This window comes from Protomyctophum parallelum, assembly GCF_964188405.1.
Source record: "Protomyctophum parallelum genome assembly, chromosome: 4".
Classification (NCBI taxonomy): domain Eukaryota; kingdom Metazoa; phylum Chordata; class Actinopteri; order Myctophiformes; family Myctophidae; genus Protomyctophum; species Protomyctophum parallelum.
The window spans coordinates 8,705,617-8,728,909 of NC_139700.1; the positions used below are offsets into that span (position 1 = coordinate 8,705,617).

The following is a 23,293-nucleotide window of genomic DNA, read 5'->3' on the forward strand; positions in this document are numbered from 1 at the left end:
AACGCGGCACCTCCTGTTCAAAGCCAAGCGGTAAATCAATACAGGAAATGTTTCATAAAGCCAACATAGCCTATTATAGCAAGGCTATTTATAGAACTAGAGTAGGTCAGTTTATTCATTCACCAAACAGGTGATTTACTACACAATAAAAACAATAAAACACCCCTTTCCAAAGACTTCCTTCCTTGTTTGCTTAAGTGCGACACTAGCACATGATATCAGAAACAACATTTCCAGGCAGTCTGATGGCTTGGGAATTTTGAAAGTGAACTCTCTCTTGCAGAACACATTTTGGTGGATATTCTGGATTTGACATGATACTTACTATTTACTCGATACAGAAATGTCTGCATTCAGCCCAGACTATTCTTCCAGGCAGTGAAAGTAGCAATAGTTTGGAACATTGTCCATCTATTTATCTAACTTTTGTGTGTAAAAAAACATGGTAGGTGCATTCATTTACAGATAATTAAAACTGTGTAGACACTAGACAGTGCACTGCTGCTATGACCGGCGCATTCACTGGCTAACTTCATACTCTTAAACCACCACACATTTTCTCTCTCTCTACTATACAACCATTTAGCAAAAGTTGTTAAATGCATCACTGCACTATACAGTCTTAAAAAGGTGAAAATCGACTATCTGTTTCAATGTTTTTCGACTCATGCAAATTCTAAACATGGGTGCATGTTGTGCTGCTTAAAGGAATGCATAGTGGCGTTCTCAACTGCTGCGCAGCCAAAAAAAGAAAAAAAAAAAAAGAAGAGGAATAAATCGACACGTCGATTTTCGGCCTTGATTTATCGATCGATGATCGATTTATCATTCACATCCCTAGTCCTTACTTATCAAATTGAGTTTCTGCACAATGAAGACAACTAAAGGCTGTATTTAGAATTCTCTTTAGGGCACTGTTATTAAAGTGTGCCTTGACTTTAATAGCAGTTGGCCGAGGGCGAGAGAGACAAACTACCACAATACGCATTTGACTGTTATGGCGTCAAGTGCAAAATGACAACATATTATTAACCTAGCTATGACGGATAGTTTTGTACCCTGAGGAGAATGTCGGCTGGGTGAACAGGAAGAAATTCCACATTGCCTGTGGTAGGTACGTAGGGTTGCATAAGCGTAAGCATAAGTTCCATAAGCGTTGCATGATAAGTCACTCATGCCAACATGAGTGACGTCGAACGCTTATGCAACCCTACTTACTAGAGACCAGCGGATGGCGGATTTAGCCGCAGTTTAGGGTCGGTTTAGGGTCAATGGAATATATTATTAATTAATATCGGATAAACCGCGGGTGAAATAATGCTGGAAATAAATTAATGGCATCCATCTATTAGGTTTTATAACTTTTAAAATGGAAATAAATTAATGATATCTATCTATATTCTATAGGCGTATAATATAGTTTTTAAAAGGCACAGAATCATGGCGTGCGTTAGTAGTATTTTAATATTTTCCATCAGGCACAAATTAGACGCCTATATTGGCTAAGAAGGACCACAACAACGAGTGGTCTGCTATCTGCTAGGCTAACAGGCAGCTGAGAGTATGAAAGAAACTTGATTGATAAGTCACTCATGCCAACATGAGTGACGTCGAACGCTTATGCAACCCTACGTACCTACCAGAAGTTCCATAAGCATAAGTTATTAAGTTTCATAAGCGTTGCATGATAAGTCACTCATACCAACATGAGTGACGTCGAACGCTTATGCAACCCTACGTACCTACCATAAGTTCCATAAGCATAAGTTATTAAGTTTCATAAGCTTTGCATGATAAGTCGTTGAACGCTTATGCAACCCTACTTACCTACAACAGGTGCAGCAGTTAGCTGCACGCATGTTAATTAATTGGAAAAATAGTGTTAAAGGAAGCCGCAAACAGAAGGGCGTTTTAAAAGGCAGCCCACCTGCAGTTTATATAATATAAATATAATAATTAATTATTAGTGTATGTTCTCATAGCAAACAACATTCCTGTCAAACAGTCTGTGACTCGTGGGACTATGAGCCAATGGGAACAGCGTTTGGATTCCCGGGGCGCGGGTGGCCTTTGAAAGCGTGGGCCGGCCCGTCACCCATCGCTGAACGCAACAGAAGAACAAGGTGGCTTCCTTTAATGACTTGTCGGTTTACATGGTGTTAGAATGTGACTTAAAATTGAAAAGGAAAAAAAAACAATTGATAGTAATCATTTGGTTAGAACTATTTCCTTATTCATTCAAAACTATGTTGGGTGGTAACTAACTACACAAGTTCTAAGCACGGCAACACTTTCCAATTGAAGGCTCTGAAATACAAACGACTTCTTCCATTACCGAGAACACTGGTTCCCAAACTCTTTAGCTCAAGTGTCAAGACCCAAAAGAGAAATTAAACGTTTGTCCGGGACCCACACTAGTGAAATCAGCAGATCTACAAGCTCACAAGACGTTGCAAATGAGTTTGTAGATCAGCTTATTTTCACCAGTTAAAACACATTGAGTGCCATGGACGCATTGGACGGAGATCTCCGTCTTTTCAAATCCATCGGTTAAGTGCCATGGATGGAGATCTCCGTCTTCTGGTTAGGTCTGGAAAGCTAGCACGATGAAAAGGCGATGACCCCGCCATTTAAGATAGCCATTGACTCACTGTTTACCTTTTTCACATGTTTTCATCTCGGATTTTAATCCCGGATTCCGATAATAGTCAAAACTAGAACTGCACTCTGTCGAGTGCCTACTTGCTTGTTGCACACAAGTAGGCCATAAATGGCCTACTAGTGCGCAAGCAGAGCGCGCAAGTACTGTCGACCGCTACAAACTGTCAAATATCAGCTTCTCTGTGAAAGAACGTTTGAAATATTAGGTTTAGCTAATATTTTAAAAAGTAGTATTGTGAAGTATGGTAAAAGTTTCTATCTATAAAATAAATACAGTTCTATCAATTTAGAAGTGTCCTGGATCCCTTTTTAGTTTCTCAAAGAAAAATAAATCGATATCTGATGAAAAGAAAATTGTAAGTAACTGAGGATTTGTCTATAGAAACATAGAAACAGTATTTCGTGTTTCTACTCTCCGAGCTACCTACTTACAGCTCCCATGATGCATTTTGCAGACATGCATTGGCCTATGCATTACATCACCTAATTCAAAATGTTAAGTTTGCCGTTTTGCCATTTACAGAGCAAACAAGGACAATATCTTAGTAGCTATACTAGCTAAAAACTACAAGAAAGGTTATAGTTTTCAAATTCACACAATTTACTCAAATCCTCAAACCGTAGTAGGCGCATTTATTTACTGACAAATAAACCAAACTGTGTAGATACTAGACAGTGCACTGCTGCTATGACTGCTCTGCTGCATTCACTGGCTAACTTCATACTCTTTCATCACCACCACCATTTAGGTCCTTACTTATCATCACATTGAATTTCTGCACACTGAAGACAAGGCTATATTTAGAATGTCAAGACTCTTCAGAGCACTGTTGTGGCACCGCTAAAAAGGTATAAAGTAAAAGTATGCCTCGTCTTAAATAGCAGTTGGAACAGGGCCATCTACCAAAATATGCATTTGACTTATGGTTGGCCTCAAGAGAAAAGATAACGCATTCAATTCTAATAATCCTAGCTATGACAGATGGTTTTGCACCCTGAGGAGACTCTCTAAGCATCGGCTGGGTGAACAGGAAGAAATTCCACATGGCCTGTGGTTTTATGATGACGCGTGACGGACGCCGGTCCACGAACATTTTATGAACCGTCAGCCGGTCCGTGACAAAAGGAACCCCTGACCTAGAACATAAACTGAGTTGTTTCATTTTTCAGACAGCACATTGTAGATAGCAAGTTGAGGGCAGGTGGGGGCGAAGGACATGCAATACAGGTCTCTAGCTGGACAACCACACAATCCACCTGCAAGATAGGATATAAATGCACCATTTACCAAGAGTTTAAAATTACCTCTTTGTATTGGTTGTTCTGATCACTTTGTCTAAAATAGAAAACACACTTTGTGCATTTCAGTTCATTGTTAAGGATTATCAGTCTATAGAAACAACAGTATTCAGTGTTCCTACTCTCCAAGCTACCTACTTAAGGCCTATTCATAGTCTGGATTTTCGGTGGTGAGGTGACCACCGCTCCGGTGGTGAGCTGACCACCGGAGCTGAAATAACGTTGAGTGGTGGTGAGTAAAAACAGAGAGAAGGGCTGGAGCGGTGGCGGTGGTTTACTCTTCACCGCGGCTTGTGACGTCATGTTGTAGTTCGGTGGTCACCCCACAACCGAAAATCCAGACTATGTATGAGCCTTTACAGCTCCCAGTGCCAAAACAAAATGTTTTAAGTTAAGATCGATATTAGTATTTTGCCATTTACAGAGCAAACAAGGACAATATATTTTCTGTACGGGAACCCCTTTTGGTGTTTAAAGCATTTTGTTATACTTTAGCTTTTGAAAAATAGCAGATCTACAAGCTCAGATCTACAAGCGCGGCCGCACTACGAGCTTGTAGATCAGCTATTTTTGAAAAATCGTGAAAATATGCCTCAAATCTTTGAATATATATTCTTTTAGAGCGAACATTTTTAACTCAAATCTGCTTCTGGGGGGTCCCTGGAACAACACATTTTCAGATGGGGGTCGGCGGCCTCTTACATATAATATTTTGGGTCCTTGACATGAAATATTGAGAACCACTGATGCAGAAAATTGTCATGATTTAGAAAACATTTTGAAAATGTCGACGTCAGGCCTGAATGGGTTAAGGCCAAACCATAACAATGCAACTAGTCGCAACTCCTTGCAACAAAACAAATGTAAAGGCCGGCCAGTCCACACCAATGCAACTGCTTGCAGCAACTGCCATGGTTGCAAGGAGTTGCATTGGTGTGGACTGACCTTTAGCCACTGAGGTTAGTAGATATAAACTATAAGTAAAGGTTGTGGGTTTAAATGCACACAATTTACTCCAGCAACATCACTGGGGTTAACGTTTCAGAACAACATTGATAGCAATTCAGAGAGACGCTGATGCAAGCCGACATTCGATTAACACCAACATGTACTACAGTAACCGTTAAACCCCACAACATGTACCCCCAATTATTTTGCCTGCCTATCTATTTTCAATGACCGTTTTATTGATCAATGAGCTAGTGAATAGTAGTGCTGCACAATTCTTGCTCAAATGTGAATATTGATTTTTAATTTTTCCATGAAAATATTTATTGTCTTTAGTTGCTGAACATTACTACACTCAAAATGTGGCTTTAAACAGACAACATCAAAGTGCTTGACTTAAACCTACCAGCCAACTATTGGATTCTTGCTCAAATTTAAAAAGGAATCTCGATTCATTTATTTATTTAAATTAATTGTGCAGCACTAGTGAATAGCTGGTTCAAGCTTAGGTGTAGTAATCTACTTTTGCCATACTGCCTACTGTTGCTTGCTATTTAACATCTTTCCCAAGTTAAAATATCGCTTTGGATATTTAATGGATTGGCTTACAAAATAAATGTGACATACACTATAATATTGTACATGTATATGACACATACAGTAATACTCTCATTGCCATGTGTACATGTGTCCCTACACACATAAATGTGACGTGCACTGTAACGTCATTGTCAACTGTTCAACAGTAAGACTGTTTATGATGAGTGTGAACAATTCCTTTCCACTTATAATGCCACGGCCAACCACAGATAACTGCCCACAATCCCAACTGGAGACATTTACAAAGAACAAAAGCCCATTAACTCCCTAGTCCCTACTCCCTACACATAAATATGCATACTACACACACAGTGTGTAATGGCTGCAAACAGAATAATCTGTAATAATTTTATATAGTTTGTATCGTTGATTAGTCTCCTTTACAACTTGTAAGGATCATGCAATCGTGGGATGAGTAACACAGCTGAACTTGTGGGTGCATCACCCAATATGCTTCTGTTGGTTTTCACTCTTGTTTTGAGAGACCTGCCAGCCCACACACACACCTGCGGGTGTGTCACACATACCTCCTGCCAGCGGGCTAGCACGAACACACCGCCAGGTGCCAACAGGTGCGTGCTACCTGCACATGTGTGCCAGTCACACACCTGTGACTGACATTATCTCAGAGAATCAGTTCTAAAAATAACTTTGGAGCAACGCAGAAAGGTCACTTAAACTCTAAATAACTTTCTAGAAAACACTTTGTGTGTCACAGCATTAACTCTATTAACATATAATCTCCTATCATTAGATAGGAGATTATGTAGATCTACGTTGTTGTCACTTGCACCCCAGACAGTTTTTTAAGGAGCGGGTGTGTTTGCATGCAGCTCGTCTGCCCAGGAGTACAGCCAGATAGGAGGGGAAAGAAAAGTATACACACTCGTTGCTCGTCTCCCGTGGCTTGTTTGTAAAGAACCTATTAATTTTAGCCGTACTAGCGTCCGTTGCTGCTTGTGAGCATCGGGCATAAAGTATAGTGACAGGTATTAAGACTTACTTGGGTGGCAGGCCGATGGGGGAGCGGGGTTTAGCTTTATCCTCGTCCTTCTTCTCCCCCCTCGGCTCTCGAGGAGGACGCATCCTCGGCCTCTCCTTCTCGTCCCGCTTCATGCCCCCTTCATGCTTCATGCGGTCCTTCTCCCACTCCTCTTTTCGGCGCATCCTTTCCTTGTCGCGCTCCCTCTCTCTCTCCCGCTCGCGTTCCCGTTGCCGCCGTTCCCTCTCGCGGTGGTCTCTCTCTCGCTCGCGGTCCCTGTGGCGGTCTCGAGGATCGCGCTCTCGTTCGCGCTGGTCCTGGTGGGACGGAGCAGTGAAGAAATACTTTGCTTTTGGTGGATGGTTTGAATCAAATCACTTTAGTAGCAGGAGTACTAGGAGTGACTGCTAGAGGGAAAGTATGGAGTTTAGTGTGTGCTCGAAATTTCACTTTCCGGTGGATGCCACAATAGAGGGTATGCGCATGCATAAAGTGAATGAGAAATCGAGTGGCAAAGTGAGTGGCAAAGTGAGTTTAACGTCGCTTAACATCGCCTAATGCACTCATATTGGACTTTTCTGTTTGGATGTACAGTATGTGCTATCAAGGCCAGAAAGTTGTGTTTTGCCACTCAGTAGGCGTTCCTGCAGAACGTCCGGGTATGATGATGATGTCACGAGGCATACCCTCTATAACTATGGGATTGGAAATATATTCACAGGGCAAAGCAGTGGAAGGGAGGATTTTCAGGATTCTAGGATCGCTGTCCTTGGTGGATTTTCTGCCATCCACATTCCGGATTTAATTTGTGCCTTTGTACTGCGACGGTGGCGCCATGTAAACGCTTCTGACGAGAGGTAAGGAGTGTGTCCTTGTTCCAATGCTGCGGTGGTGTGTGTGACAAGAGTGTGTGGGGGGCGGGCAAACACCGACATCTTAAAGTGAACATGTATGCTGGCCTCTGGAGCTGGGGTTTAAGAACGACTGCCATAGAAACATAGCTTTTTCAGAAAACTGACAGGATGTAGAAGACATTTTTAGAATCTGATCTCAGGTCAAAATGGGTTATTCTAGAAGAGTAGTTGAGTTTAGTACAGAGCACACTTACATTATAGGGGTACGGCAGAGGAGCTTCTGTATACTGCACCCGGAAGTTTTCATACTGCCCCCCTCGCCACAGGGCCTCCATTTCATAATCGTAATATGGGTCAGGGTATGGGTCACCACCAGCAGGACTGTAAAGAGAAACTCACTCATATCACTGTATATTTTGTTATATAATTATGACAAGACTATAGAGCACCGAAGTCTGACGTCAATATCGGTAGAGGGCGCAAATCCACAGGTTCATGTACTTTTTATTTGCATTATAATCCCCATAGGGGGATTTTAGATCGCCTCATATAAGAACTGTGTTTGAAAAATAAACATGTCATCCCGGCCGCTTCACTCATATGGATATGAAGAATCAACTGACTGAGAGAAAATGCTAATATTACTGCTACTGAATTAGTTACATTTTCGCTAGAAGCAGACTGTATCATATATGAGTGACTGACTGTTGCAAACGATACAGAGACACCTCCCTGACAATAACGCAGAGACAGCTTGTTTATTTTTGGACCACAACGCTTATAGTAGACGATATTAAGATCACCCCATGTTCTTCTCCATAGAGAAATTAATTCCGCGAACCAGGGGAATCGAAGGGATGAGCGAGTTACGTCAGCACTTCGGTGCTCTATTACTTTGAGCCATTCCACAATGCACATTTTGAAATATGGAAAGGAAAATGGGAGTAAAAAAACAAGTGACGTCGATATATGCAAACACAGCTGTGTGGACCATCATATGATGATGAGCTGTAGTGAGCACTATGTCACTTTGTGTTTGACATGTCTTCTTGAAAAAGGTCCTTCTCACTGAATTGACCTGACATTTTTCAATAAATCGTTGCAGAATGAATTATTATGCTGCATGGTTTTATGCTAAATATTGATGAATGATGTTGAAAAGACCGGTACATAACAAGACATCTTTTCAGTGAGAAACTTGAAATGACAGAAAAACGTGTAAACTGATTTGCAAGCTCCCGAACAAAATATATAAATTGAACATTTAAAAAAAACTATGTCATTTGTCCACCCACTAAAAAGGTACAGAAATGAACTAAAAGCTGTGTGAGGGGTGTGGAAATGAATAAATCTAGGTTATGTTTGACACTCACCCTGGGCCTCCTGGTCCATACATAGGCTCTCTGAATTCCATTTCACTGAAAAGGGAGAACAGATTATGTGATAAGTATAACCCCTGTAGAGGTGAGGCAGATTCTACAAATTCCTTCTAAAAAAAATAAAAAGTAGAAAAATAAATAAAAATAATAATAATAAAATAAAAATAAATAAAATAAGATATACACACACACACACACACACACACACACACACACACACACACACACACACACATATATATATATATATATATACACACACACACCTTATCTTCTTCAGGCATTCAGATGCCTAAGAAGGACTTTGACCAAAACGTTGCCTAAATAAAGTTCGTATTGCAAGTGCAGACTGTGTGCGGGTCTTTGTGCACACACGTATACATGATGGAGCCCTGCCTCTACGCACCCGTCTCAGAGCATATAGGTGTGCATAAAACTTTGTTGCCTGTGTGTGTATATATATATATATATATATATATATATATATATATATATACCTAAAATTAAAAATGTTTTTTGATTGTTATAGAATGAATGGTCTTACTCTCTGATGATGCGGTAGCTCCGCTCTCTGAAGAACTCGTTCTCCTTGTCGAACTCTCTCTCCTCCTCTCCGATTGTCACATTGAAACGCTTCTCCTCAAAGTCAGGCTCTTGCTCCTTACGCATGGTGGCCTTCTTCAGCACCTGCACGGACAGCCAGGGACACAACAGGGTTGATTTCCTTGACTAAAACTAGGACGGAAAACTGTTCGTCAACTAGCCTTTTTTCACTGACGACAACTAAATAAAATACCCTGAAGAAGGCAGTTGCCGAAACGTTGGTTTTTACTCTGCATCCTAATAAGTAATCGGCACTTTGGCTATGAGGCCCCTTTTCCACCAGTTGGTTCCCAATGGGAACCGGTTCAGTTCTTTTTGGTTTTTAGTCCATGAGCCAGAGCTCCAAAATTGGAACGTTAATTATGAACTGAGTGGGCAAAACCATACCTATATTAGATTTATCACCATGAAACTTCCCCAATTGAGTACTTACACGAAGACAATGATTTGTTGTATTACAATTTTTAAATTTTTAAATATGCAAATGAGGCATTATGTAGGAAAATATGCAAAATAATCGAAAATATGAAAAAGCTACTACTGTGGAAGGGTTATCATGTATTAATTTACTTGTATTGATCCTATAAACAATTTAATATAGGTCGAGTTTGCCCACCAATTTTGGAGCTCTGGCTCATGGTCATGGACTAAAAACCAAAAAGAAATGAACCGGTTCCCATTGGGAACCAACCGGTGGAAAAGGGGTTTCAGTGTGTGCAGCCACCCTTTTGTCTTTTAAGACTGAACTCTTTAGATGTTTCTGCCGTGAGCTGGCACCACTACTAAGACTGGTGTGCGTTTAGCATCCTCCTGCACAGACGACTAAATAAAAAACAAAACTATGATGACTAAGACGAAATATACTGACAATTTCGTCAATAAAAACTAGACTAAAATGTCAGGGAGGGACTAGTGGATACGAGAAAAGGCAAGTCATTGTATGTTTGGTTGCATGCTGAAAATAGCCGATCTGCTGTTTTGAATTGAATTATAGATGCACGATTATGCAAAGAATAATTGCTTTTATCTCAAATAATTGTGACCGGGTGCTTACTTGTGACAGACCTACATAACACCAATGTGTTTCCCTTCACGATGCACTAGTCTTTAGGTCGATTCAATGCTGCAATTCTAGTTAAAGCTGCTACAAGACTATATGATTTACGACAAAACCAGAAAGGTGGCTTTGTATTCTATATAAAGTAGAACAAACTCTCCTCTCCTGTTTCACTCTTAGCTGTTGCTGCAATGACACCTGCATTTCCACATGGTTTATATCAATCAATAAAGGTTTAACTTATTAAACCCCAATGTGACATGCACTGTAATGTTATCTGTTAAGTATATTACACAGATAACTGCCCACATTCCCACGTGTACATGTTTACAAAAAGATTATGCAAATGTTATGTTATCCTAACAATCTTTTTTTTAAATATATTTTTATCCCACGATTTTGTAACGCATTTTTCACCCCTGTGTCAATCATCTAATGTGATCCTGGGCTCTACACACCCTCCGCCAACCTGGGGAGAGCAACGGACTTAACTCATGCTTCCTTCATGCTTGAGTGTCCAAGTTGCTCCTTTACACCTGACAGGGGGGAGTTTCCCTGGTTGGACGTAGCGCATGGAAGGAACACGTTATTCCAACCAGTTCCTTTCCCCTCCATCACCATATTAAGTTGTCAGATTTGGAATTGTGTTTATTTCTTTCAGATACATTTTCTACATTAATATAACCATATAAGGTGGGAGTAAAATGCTGCAAAATATGACTCCTAATGTCGTTGAAGTGGGACTCATAAAATGTCCCTGGGACCCATCTAAAAGACGACCCATTACATTGAAAACCTATTTACATCACTGCACAGAAAGCTGATAACTGCCCACATTCCCAAGTGTACATGTTTACAAAAAATTAATATAACATTGTGTATGGATGTGAATGTAATGTTATCCAAACAATCTTACCAGTTAAAATTAACTTCTGGAATTTAAAGAACTGGCTTTTAAAATAAACATGACGTGCACGATAATGTTATCTGTATTCACAATTTCGCATTACATATTCCGCAATGTTTCGGTGTGTTGAATCGTCTATGAACCGTGCACCCAGTAAATTGAGTGTGCAGACATTTCTGACTGCCTTTTGACAAATAACTAGTGATTTGCCTTTTGTAAAAATGACTTAAACATATGCTGTAATCCATGCAGATGCACGCTAACAAAAGTCAATTTGAAGTTTTTTGGTTCCTACCACAGCTGCTGCTACATTGAGGTGGAACAATCTTTTTGGTGCACCGTGTTTCGGGCTGGACTTTTAATTTTTTGGCAGACTCAGGCATAACAAAAACATATCTCCGAAAGAAATTACATGTGACTCACTCAAAGAGCCAAATGTATAGTGAACAATTAAAAGTGACGAAACAAAGAACACATGACATGTGGTGTGCCAGACTATAGCTACAATGGAATGAGGACAACGATAAAAGGGCACGATTATCAGCAACAGGAAGTCTTACCGTAAGCCAAATGTGTATATATAGAAGATGTAAATATATAGACATTTCAATAGGCATGTCGGAGATCAGGGCAAACGGGGCAGTCCCGAAAATCTGTCCTGCCAAAACATTGCTCTGCAATAACGATCGTTATTGACATGTGCTTTGTTCTAGGATGTTCAACTTTAACCTTTATAAAGTTAAACAAGTTATAACCTTTAATATTTATCTCCGCATTTGACCTTTCTCTTGGAGCGGTGAACTGCAGCCGTGCCTCGCTCAGGAATTATTTATAGTTGCTCTAACCCGCCAATCCAACCTGTGATGCTGAGTGCCAAGCAGAGAGGCATTGGGTCCCATTTCTTTGGTATGACCCGGCTGGGGATCTAACCTGGACCTCCCCATTTCAGGGCGGACACCCTAACCACAAGGCCACTGAGCTGGTTAAAGATCTGTAGATCTGCTATTTTATAGGTTGACGGTATGTGATACCAGTACACAAATCTGATTTGAAAGTCAGTGGTCCTAAAGATATTAAGAAATACGTTGGATTTGCCTGCAGTCTTAACAAAGCCCTTGAGACTGGATTTACATACTACAACTACAGTGATGCCTATGAAGCAAGCCAGTCACAATTATTACATAATCATCTAATCGCAATTATTTGAGACAATCTCAATTATTTTTGCATAATTTAAAAAGCAGCAGAAATAGGCAGATCTACAAACGTACAATGCGTCAGTGTCACAAGTGACACATTGTAAGCTTCTAGTTCATCTATGTCCGCATTCTGTTTTGCCATTAATATCTTTGTATATTTAAGTTACTTGTCATATCTGCACTGTGCACATTTTTTTATTACGAAACCTTAAAGGAGAATTCCATGCTAGAAGGCTTTCTTACCTTTATTTTAGTTGTTACGTCCCCAACAAAGAGGTCCAGGAGTTATTTTGTGCAAAAGTGCATTATTGGCTATTTCCCCTAATATAAGCCCTGAATGGGGGTTGGGTTTTTGTGCTAATTCGCTTATTTCCATCTAAATAAGTAGTAAAGTGTGCCGCTTGGGATACTATTTACATTATGAAGAGAGGATATATACAAAAATAATTGATTTTTGAGCGATGGAAATAAGCGAATTAGCACAACACCCCATAGCCCCATTCAATTCAATGCAATCCATTGAGGGCTTATGGTAGGGGAAATAGCCAATAATGCACTTTTGCACAAAATAACACCTGGACCTCTTTGGTGGGGAGGTAACAACTACAAATAAAGGTAAGAAAGCCTTCTAGCATGGAATTCTCCTTTAAAAGCAATCTGAAACTTCCTTTTAATTCATATAAAACTCAATTAAACCGTAAATCGCAATTAATTGCGTGACAATTAATTAGTACAGTACCTCTTTTGCATGCCTCAGGCCTCTCTCCCAGGCACTCTCCACGGGGGGCTCTACCGGAGGGGGCGGTGGGGGGAGCTCTTCAACGGCTGGTCCACCCTGGAACGTAGAGAGCAGAGAATCCATTTTTTCAAAAATAGCAGACCTACAAGCTCGTAGCGCGCCACTCGGTGGCGCGCTACGAGCTTGTAGATCTGCTATTTTTGAATAGCTAAAGCATAACATAGTGCAAAAATGGGTTCCCGCCCCAAAATGGGATATCATAGTAGCCCAACGTTGTGAGTTATTATAGCAATGGTATGTTTACAGACGCCACATTTAGTGCCGAGGTTTGGGAAACGAACCATTTCATTCATGCATCTCTAATTCTCCACGCACCATGGAGATACAGGGAGGGAGAGATTGGCCCAATTTATCAACTAGAGGTTTCGGGGCAGACCACCTACGTCACGCCACCAAGCTTTGTCAGAGAACCCCTTGTACCCACCCATCTGTCCATGTCCCTTTGGTGGCAGGTGCCCATGAATTTCCGTGCAAAGGTTTTTCTTTTCTTCACTAATATAATTCCAAAATGTTCACACAGAGAACACATGCATGATGGAATTTGCGGCGAACCGTGTCTGAAGTTTTGTTTCATGTGGTGTGCTAGACCATAACTACAATGGAAAGAGGATGTGTATATATAGAAGAGGTACCGGTATATATATATATAGACATTTCAATAGGCATGTCGGAGATCAGGGCAAACGGGGCAGTACCGAAAATGCAATGTCTGTCCCGCCAAAAAAACGATTATGATGATCATGTGCTTTGTTCTGCAATGTTCAGCCACATTCCTTCCACATTCCATACATTATATTGTTTAACTTTAACCTTTACAAGCTCAGAAAGCAGCTTGCAAAATTATGCAAGATTTGTTCTCCGCATTTGACCTTTCTCTTGGAGCTGCAGCCGTGCCGCACGCAGGAATCCAACCTGTGATGCTGAGTGCCAAGCAGAGAGGCATTGGGTCCCATTTCTTTGGTATGACCCGGCTGGGGATCTAACCTGGACCTCCCCATTTCAGGGCGGACACCCTAACCACAAGGCCACTGAGCTGGTTAAAGATCTGTAGATCTGCTATTTTATAGGTTGACGGTATGTGATACCAGTACACAAATCTGATTTGAAAGTCAGTGGTCCTAAAGATATTAAGAAATACATTGGATTTGCCTGCAGTCTTAACAAAGCCCTTGAGACTGGAAAATCTATATATTTCATCAATGACCAACCAAAACATCGTTTAAAATCGTATGATATTTAATCACCAAAACTAGACTAACACATGAAACACATGAAAAAACATTTCAGGTGAACTCAAATATGAGAAACAAAAATGTATTTCATTCAAAAGACTACTATGGCTCAAACCAAATCAAAACGTGCTGTCAAAATCAACAGCAGTGTGTAATCTACTGTACTTTACTACTTACCCATGGGTTATTGGGTATGAGTGGGTGTGGTGCGCCTGGAGGAGCACCCCCGTTAGGCGAGAAGAGGTCTGGCTTAGCGATGAGGGAGTAGTTGCCCTTATCGTTGACTCCTGGGTGGATGAACCGGCAGTTCATACCCCAGGTACAGTTGCCTGTGGGAAGCAGCAAGCACAAACAGAGAAGAAATCCTGTTAACATGCAAAAGCCAAGAGTTCAAATGTCTGTACATTTATACAGATCATTTTCAGCACAGAGGATATAAAGTGAGTACCTCCCAAAACCAAAGCAAATTAACTGATTCAAGTGCACACAATACATTCATCATCAGTTTTAAGTACTAGAGCTCCCCCTAGTGTAGAATTCACACAAACAATGACTGAACAGTTCAGATCATGGAACCCATAATAAAAAGCTAGATCCCTCATTGGCCGCTGCAATTCATTGGTAGGAGGGCGGAAGGCCACTCAAGTAACTAAGACCAGCCCCCACCTCTGATTGGCCTACCGAATGTCTGCTCTGTCACGCATGCGGTGGCTTTTGTGGCTTCCTTCCCTGTAAGATGGCGCCAGAAATACAAGACACCCCAGAGCCAAAGGAGGCATCACAATGTCTATGCATGGAATGATGCCACATACCACAGAAAACAATCAACAAGTAGTCAGACAAGTCTGTCTGTGATCAGATTATAACCGCACAGTGCTAAAGCTAAAGCAGGTTCTCCAAAGATGCAATCTAGATCTGACCACCCATGCACCGGTGGACGGTTCAACCACATTACCAACAGAGTGTTAAATGCAATGTCCTCAAATGTATTTCTCAATCTGCGTGCACAGAACATGTTTGCGCCCAACAATGAAGCTTGGTAATAAAAAAGATGCGTCTGTTTGGCTTGGAACTTGTGGAAGCTTGATTGATACACTAAAGCTAGATTGGAATACTTAAGTTGTAAGTTAACTTATGAAAAATAGCCAGAGGAAAAGGGGGCATGAAATGCAATTTCTTGGAACACTTTCAATCACTGAATGTAGATATTATGAGGATGTATTTAGTGAATGCATAAAAATCCAAAACAAGTTGCATATTAAAACAGTGGCATTTGTTCAATGAACGGATAAATAAAACTTACTGACCCTTCCTATACGACAGCTGAATAGATCTGAATTGGAAATTCTGCAAAACGCCCAATTACAGAACACAAGACACAGGCACAGTTTGTTGGTAGGAAAGGATGTGTGCAGTTTCGACTAAACAGTTTAACAGTGTTGCTGCCCCTATTAATAGTTTACCATTTAAATTATTAGTTATCAAAATACTTCCAAAACACAATTTCATTCTGTGACCCCCCCCCCAAAAAAACATAATTTTGAGGCGGGAACCCCTTTTGGTGTTAGCATTATGTTATGCTTTAGCTATTGAAAAATAGCAGATCTACAAGCTCATAGGGCGCCACTCGGTGGCGCGCTATGAGCTTGTAGATCTGCTATTTTTGAAAAATCGAAGAACCACTGACATAGAAACACAGCTTTTTCAGAAAACTGTCTACTGATGTAGAAGACATTTTTTGAATCTGATCTCAGGTCAAAATGGGTCAATACACAGCAGTTGCAGGCAACACCTACAACTCCCTGAAGTGTCAAGGCAGAGCTACTTTAACCCATTCTGACCGGGCACCCATTTTGGTGTCGGCATCATGTTATGCTTTAGCTATTTAAAAATAGCAGATCTACAAGCTCATATCGCGCCACCGAGTGGCGCGATACGAGCTTGTAGGTCTGCTATTTTTGAAAAATCGAAGAGCGACTGACATTTTTTTAATCTGATCTCAGGTCAGAATGGGTTAATCAGACCAGTGTGTGTCCGGTGGAAACCTCGTTTAGAATCTGATCTCAGGTCAGAATGGGTTAAAGGCCAGAAAGCACCAATGCAACTAGTTGCCAACTCCTTCAATGCAACGAAACCGTTTCAAGGCCACACCACACCAATGCAACTCCTTGCAACTGCCATTGGGAATAATGGCCTTATAATAATGGGAATAATGGCCTTATAATAATGGGAATAATGGCCTTATAATAATGGGAATAATGGCCGATGGTCGATTACTATACTTTCTAATTTCTATTATTAACGATTATTCTGACCCATCGCAATGTGGGGACTGGCCTTTTAGTGTGTGACAATGGCTGCGCTAACCCGCCAATGGCTGCGCTTTAAACTGCGGCTTGTTACCTTTCATGAAGAACCTGCAGATGGGACGTGGTCTGATCTTCCTGTCCATAGGATCCTTGACCTCCCCTTCCTCCAGGTCGTCATCCTGTGCCACACACATACATACATTATGGACAACGTTATGCGGCCGGCCAGTCACTCATATTCTTGTCTAAATGTTTGGTTTGTTAAGAACACAGTTTGCTCACATTACACTTCAAAAGCCTCCATGCAGCATGCATACTGTCTGCATTTGCCTATAAAATGGTAGATGTATGTCCTTTCAGACACACCATCAGGGCAGGCATACTTTTCCCAGCAGTTACCGTCGATTACTTTCCCCCCTCCCTCCATCAGTTTGCCTCTGACAGAGTGCAGTTTGCCTCTGACAGAGTGCAGTTTGCCTCTGACAGAGTGCAGTTTGCCTCTGACAGAGTGCAGTTTGCCTCTGACAGAGTGCAGTTTGCCTCTGACAGAGTGCAGTTTGCCTCTAAACAGAGTGCAGTTTGCCTCTAAACAGAGTGCAGTTTGCCTCTGACAGAGTGCAGTTTGCCTCTGACAGAGTGCAGTTTGCCTCTGACAGAGTGCAGTTTGCCTCTGACAGAGTGCAGTTTGCCTCTGACAGAGTGCAGTTTGCCTCTGACAGAGTGCAGTTTGCCTCTGACAGAGTGCAGTTTGCCTCTAAACAGAGTGCAGTTTGCCTCTGACAGAGTGCAGTTTGCCTCTAAACAGAGTGCAGTTTGCCTCTGACAGAGTGCAGTTTGCCTCTGACAGAGTGCAGTTTGCCTCTGACAGAGTGCAGTTTGCCTCTGACAGAGTGCAGTTTGCCTCTGACAGAGTGCAGTTTGCCTCTGACAGAGTGCAGTTTGCCTCTGACAGAGTGCAGTTTGCCTCTAAACAGAGTGCAGTTTGCCTCTGACAGAGTGCAGTTTGCCTCTGACAGAGTGCAGTTTGCCTCTGACAGAGTGCAGTTTGCCTCTGACAGAGTGCAGTTTGCCTCTGACAGAGTGCAGTTTGCCTCTGACAGAGTGCAGTTTGCCTCTAACAAAGTGCAGTTTGCCTCTAACAAAATGCAGTTTGCCTCTGACAAAGTGCAGTTTGTCAGACTGAATGCAATGTTCATGGGGAGTTTTGGTAACTGTGATAATTACACAGGGCCAGGGGGCTCAATCACCTCAATGTTAATGTATTATTCATGCATGTTTGGCTTTCATGATTTTTATTTTCACTAATAATACAAAACATATTTCATTGTACTTAAGGGACATTTTACCCAGACAATCTTTAAGTTTCTTGATTCAATATTTAGATATTACTATGTAAGCCCATTCAATTTCAAACTTCCGATGACTGATATTGCCTTTTAAGGAAAGGCAGACCACCAGATAAGACCTTTATTGATCCCACGGGGGAAATTCAGTCACAAATGTTTTGATTCGATTATGTCAATATTTTAGTCTGTGCATGAAATCTATGCATGAAATAACTAATGGACAAATTAGAAGGACACCATGTCACCAGAAGAAGGGATGTGTGTTTTACTTGTCAATGAGTCCAACATACTTTTGATGAAATTAATATCAAATAGGGATGTCACAATTATTACACAATCATCTAATCACAATTAATTGAGGTAATCGCAATCATTGTGTTAATCGCATTCATGTTGAAAAAGTTCATACATTAAAAAAAAAAATACAGAAATGGCAGATCAACAAGCTTACAATGCGTCACTTCCTTGTGATGCATTGTAAGCTTGTAGATCAGCTATTTCCACTATTTTATTCTAAGGATAACATTTAAAAATAATAACTTCATGGTACATTTCAGTCATTTGTCATATCTGCCCTGTGCAATTTATTATCACGACGAAGCCTAAAAGGCAAATATAATTGTAATTTTGTATTCATAACCCTATTCAACCCTAGTCTAGACTAGAACAGGAGAACAGAGTTTGTGCTGTACTTTTCCCTCTACACCAAATCTCGGCAAAAATAGCCGATCTACAAGCTCACAATGTGTCGCAAATTCTCGCAGCGTGCTTGGAGCTTCTAGGTCTGCTATTTTGGGCTAATGTTCTCCCCAGAATAATAGATACTGGGGTTCAAGTGGTTAACCGTGGACGGCGTGGAGCCCAAAAGGAAGCTTCAAAAAGGTGCCCAGCTTTGAGCCTTTGACAGAACCAATTCTTACAGCAGGCCAAAAACTGAAAATATATAATCAAATCACTTTTAATTGCATAGATTTTCCAGGTTTCCTGACATGACCATGGGATCTATTCCAGACTATCAAAAGTAAATAACAATGTTCTAAAAAGAAATGTTTGAGAGATCAAAACAAAATTCAACCACAGATCCTGCACAACACCAGATATAGAAAGAATTAATTAAAAAACGGTGTGAAGCAACTGTGTGGAGTACAGTATATGCATAATAGCATTTGAGATGAAATGTAACTTTTTATATATATATATATATATATATTTCTGTCTCACAATATTGCAGTCTTTGGGTGAGTGACAATGAGAAAAGGACAGGACATTAGTATAACTCAAATCATGATTTGGCATGTACAGTTACAGCATACAATGCATGTACTGTATATAATGGAACCATCCAATCTGTCACTGCAGCATTATTATTCACAGTGATACATGCAGTCCTGAGATATGTCAATGTTATTACATGTGACAGCTGTAATAAAAAAAGTGCCCGATCAAGAACCACATAGGTCAAACTACTGCCCAGGCCAGGTCGTGTGTGAAGATGACAATTACCGGTAACCATGGCCAGCAACCAGTGGTCATCATCGGCATGCTGGCTTGTGGTGGACATATTTGTTGAAATTACAGTTTTGTCACGGACATACAAAATGAGATAATATATATAGAGGGTATGCACATGCATAAAGTGAAGTGAGTGTCAAATCGAGTGGCAAAGTGAGTTTAATGTTGTTTATGCAATCAGATGGGATTTTTTCTGTTTGGATGTATGGGATGTCAACGCCAGAAAGTAGTTTTTTGCCACTCAGTAGGCGTTCCGCATAACTTCCGGGCTATTACCAGAAACACATCAAGAGCTAGTCATGAATGACCATTAACCCATTCTGACCGGGCACCCATTTTGGTGTTGGCATCGTGTTATGCTTTAGCTATTTAAAAATAGCAGATCTACAAGCTCATATCGCGCCACCGAGTGGCGCGATACGAGCTTGTAGGTCTGCTATTTTTGAAAAATCGAAGAACGACTGATTTTTTTTTAGAATCTGATCTCAGGTCAGAATGGGTTAAAGGTCTGTAACTCCGCAGGTGTTTTAATGGAACCAAATGGACCCTACGTGTCTGTTTGGTTCCATTTATACAGAATGTACACTCTCCTTGCAAATAAAACATTTGAGAACAACTAGTAGTAGTTGGACTCCCTAATGTGTCATAGTGTCGTATACACACTCTGAAGAAAACCTGGAGTAATTCAGTAATTGGGTCTTATGATCAAAACAAGAACATTATAATGATCATGATGTGCAAGAAAGATAATTTAAAATGTGTTAGATTGTTGTTAGAATACGGCCAATCACATAGATGACGGTCCCCTACCAACACCTCATCTATCCATGCTGAGAATGAGAATAGGCCAGCGGTGATCATCATCACAAACACTTACTTCTATCTCGCCTTCATCGATCTCTCCGTCATCCTCGTCCTTCTTCTTGTCTCGGAAGGAGTCTCTCCTACTCCTCTCTGCTCCCCTGGAGTCCTCGTTCTTCTTGGTCTGGGTGTCGCTGGGGGGAGACGGAGGGAGGATGGGCTTCAGCGCCTTCCTCCGCTTGGCGCGGGCCGCCGCGATGTCCTCCTCTGTCTCCTGCTCTTCGTCTCCTCCCTCCGCCTTGACGACGTGCTGCTGCTCCCCCTCCTCCTCGTCCTCCTCCTCCTCGTCGTCCTCGTCGTGCGCGGGGACGCTGGGCTCCTCGGGCACCTCCTCGTCGTAGTCCAGCTCGTGTTCGTCGAGCTCGCGGGAGACGGACGCGGAGTCGTCCTTTATCTCCCGGACGATGGCCGCCGCCGCCTGCCGTCGTCTCCTCTCTTGGTTTGCGTTCTCCTCCTCCTCCTCCGCAGAGTCGTCCTTTATCTCCCGGACTATAACCGCCGCACGCCGTCCCCTCCTCCTCTCTTCGTTTTCATCATCCTCCTCCTCCTCCTCCTCCCCCCTCTTCCTCCTACTGTTTTCCTCCACCTCACCATCTTCATTATCATCATCCAGCTCTGCTGTCCCAGTGGGTGGCTGCGGTGTCATAGGCTGCTCCTCCTCCTTCCTACCAGTCCCATAGCCCTCTAGTCGTGGCTCTTCCTCCTCCTCCCCTTCCTCTATCTCCTGGGGGAAGAAGGAGCCCCGATGCTGGTCTGGTACTGAATCAGGAGACTGTGGGGTATCCAAGACCCTATCCTCCTCTCCCTCCACCTCCTCGTTTTGTCCTCGTCTCTCCCCCTCCTCCTCCTCCATCTCCCCTTCTTCTGGAGAGTTCTGCTCGCCTCCCTCCACCAAAACAATGGCCTCTTCATCCTCTTCTTGACCCATCACTCCTCTTCCGTCTCCGACAGCGGGCTCCTCGTCTTCCGGGTCGGAGATGAAGTCTGGGACCACCTCGTCCAAGTCGGAATCCCTTTTTCTTCCTCCACCCCTCGTCCTCTCGTCCTCCTCCTCCTCCTCCGCCAGCCTTCCATTCTCCTCGCCGTGGACGAGCTCGCTGTCCGAGAGGAGCCGGTCGTCGTCGTCGTCTTCTTCGCCTGCAGAATCACGTAGAAGCTCGCTGTCGGATATGCCCTTCTCCTCCTCTTCCGGAGACTGAGGTGACTGGGTAGGGCTTTCAGGGGTATCCATCAGAGAACGGTCCGCTGGAAACATTCAATAATTAGTCAAAACAATGACATACGGCAGTGTTTCTCAAACTTTTAAATTGCAAGGTCTCTTCCCTTAACCCTCGATAGTATACAAATGGAACCAAATGGACCCGTTAGGGCTCATTTGGTTCCATTCACCCGCTTCGAATCCTATTGACCCATAATCACTAGTAGGTTACTCATCAAGACCACGCACTATACAACAACTTGGATTTATGTTTACTTACGTAGCCGTTTAAGACAGAGGTTAGGGTTATATTTAGGGTTAGTAATAGTCAGACAACGCAACAAACACCACATCGGACAATGGTTGACAACGACAACGTCTCTGCTCCAGTAGAGCTAGAGCCTACTGGCTCCATATGGTCTTGATGAGTAACCTACTGGTTGATATGGGGAGTATTCCATATCACCATTTGTTTACGGTCAGGGTTACAAACGTGTATGCAGTGATGCAAATAGCCTGCATCCTGCTTCGTAAGACTCACTAAATTGAGAAAGGACGCAATCATGTCACCCTCTGGGGGTCCTAGGATGCAATACTGTACTCAAATGTCGTTGAAGTACGACTCATAAAATGTCCCTGAAAACACCATTGAAAACCAATTTACATCACTGTGTATGGGTCAATTCAGAGAGACCCCCCTTGAAATGTACCCACAGACTCTCTGGAATCGACTTTGAGAAACTGACATACAGCTCACTTTAGCTGCGTCTGTCAGACTGACAGCACAGAACTTTAATACAAGTGTAACGACATGTTAGAAGCAGCACACAACAGGGTTGAAGACAAGTTAGCTGTAAGTAAACTGTTTACTTGGCCACTGATTTCGACTATTCCTTGAGCTTTAGTTATTTAGCTAGCTAGCAAGCAACCACATTGTCGATCTGAGACGAATGGCCCAAAACTATCTTGCATAATCTCAAGCAGCGATCGATCACACCTTGCGCCATGTTTGCCCACAAGACTAAAAACAACACAAAAACCTGCAGCTTTTCATTTTCCTGCTAACAGTGTAGCAGTAGCTAACAGCTGAGTCGCGCTATGTAGCATACAACCAGGCCCGAAACCCGTCCTCAGCGCAAAAATCTAAATTAAAACAATCGAATCTTTATTACCCAAAGAAACATCTTTAACTTAAGCGATCGTGCTGTGCAAGTGCATGGGACTTTGACGAGCGACACAGCGTCTCTTTGTGACCGACATTAAAGCATGCTCGCCTGCCTTTTCATTTAACAATGCAGCCTCCCTCGGAGTCCCTCCTCACGAAACTTAGCCTTTTAGCTAAGTCAGCTAGCTAACATCAAAACATGACCATTCATTCACCTTGGCAACCTGCTGCACCTCTTTGAAGACACGGCTGCCGTGTTAGGCGCTACCCAGTCTATTCGGGATGGTCTTTTTTTACACTTTAACAATAAATATGATGTGGTTATTTTCTTATCCGCTGCTGTGGTGGAGAAAATAAGAAGCCCTACACGACACGGCGAGAG

General features: G+C 42.1%; 1 protein-coding gene across 1 annotated transcript in view; it reads right to left on the bottom strand.

Annotated features, from left to right (window-relative positions):
• The window catches only part of zc3h18 (zinc finger CCCH-type containing 18), a 49,832-nt gene extending 26,539 nt beyond the window's left edge, over nt 1-23,293 (bottom strand). The window contains exons 1-9 of the mRNA XM_083763984.1: nt 23,127-23,293; nt 20,565-21,793; nt 16,924-17,008; nt 14,698-14,849; nt 13,229-13,324; nt 9,268-9,410; nt 8,718-8,762; nt 7,599-7,725; nt 6,512-6,810 (exon numbers count right to left, since the gene is read on the bottom strand). Of these exons, the coding sequence (XP_083620110.1) occupies nt 6,512-6,810; nt 7,599-7,725; nt 8,718-8,762; nt 9,268-9,410; nt 13,229-13,324; nt 14,698-14,849; nt 16,924-17,008; nt 20,565-21,779 (2,162 nt within the window). The 5' untranslated portion in view covers nt 21,780-21,793; nt 23,127-23,293. The remainder of the gene's footprint in view (nt 1-6,511; nt 6,811-7,598; nt 7,726-8,717; nt 8,763-9,267; nt 9,411-13,228; nt 13,325-14,697; nt 14,850-16,923; nt 17,009-20,564; nt 21,794-23,126) is intronic.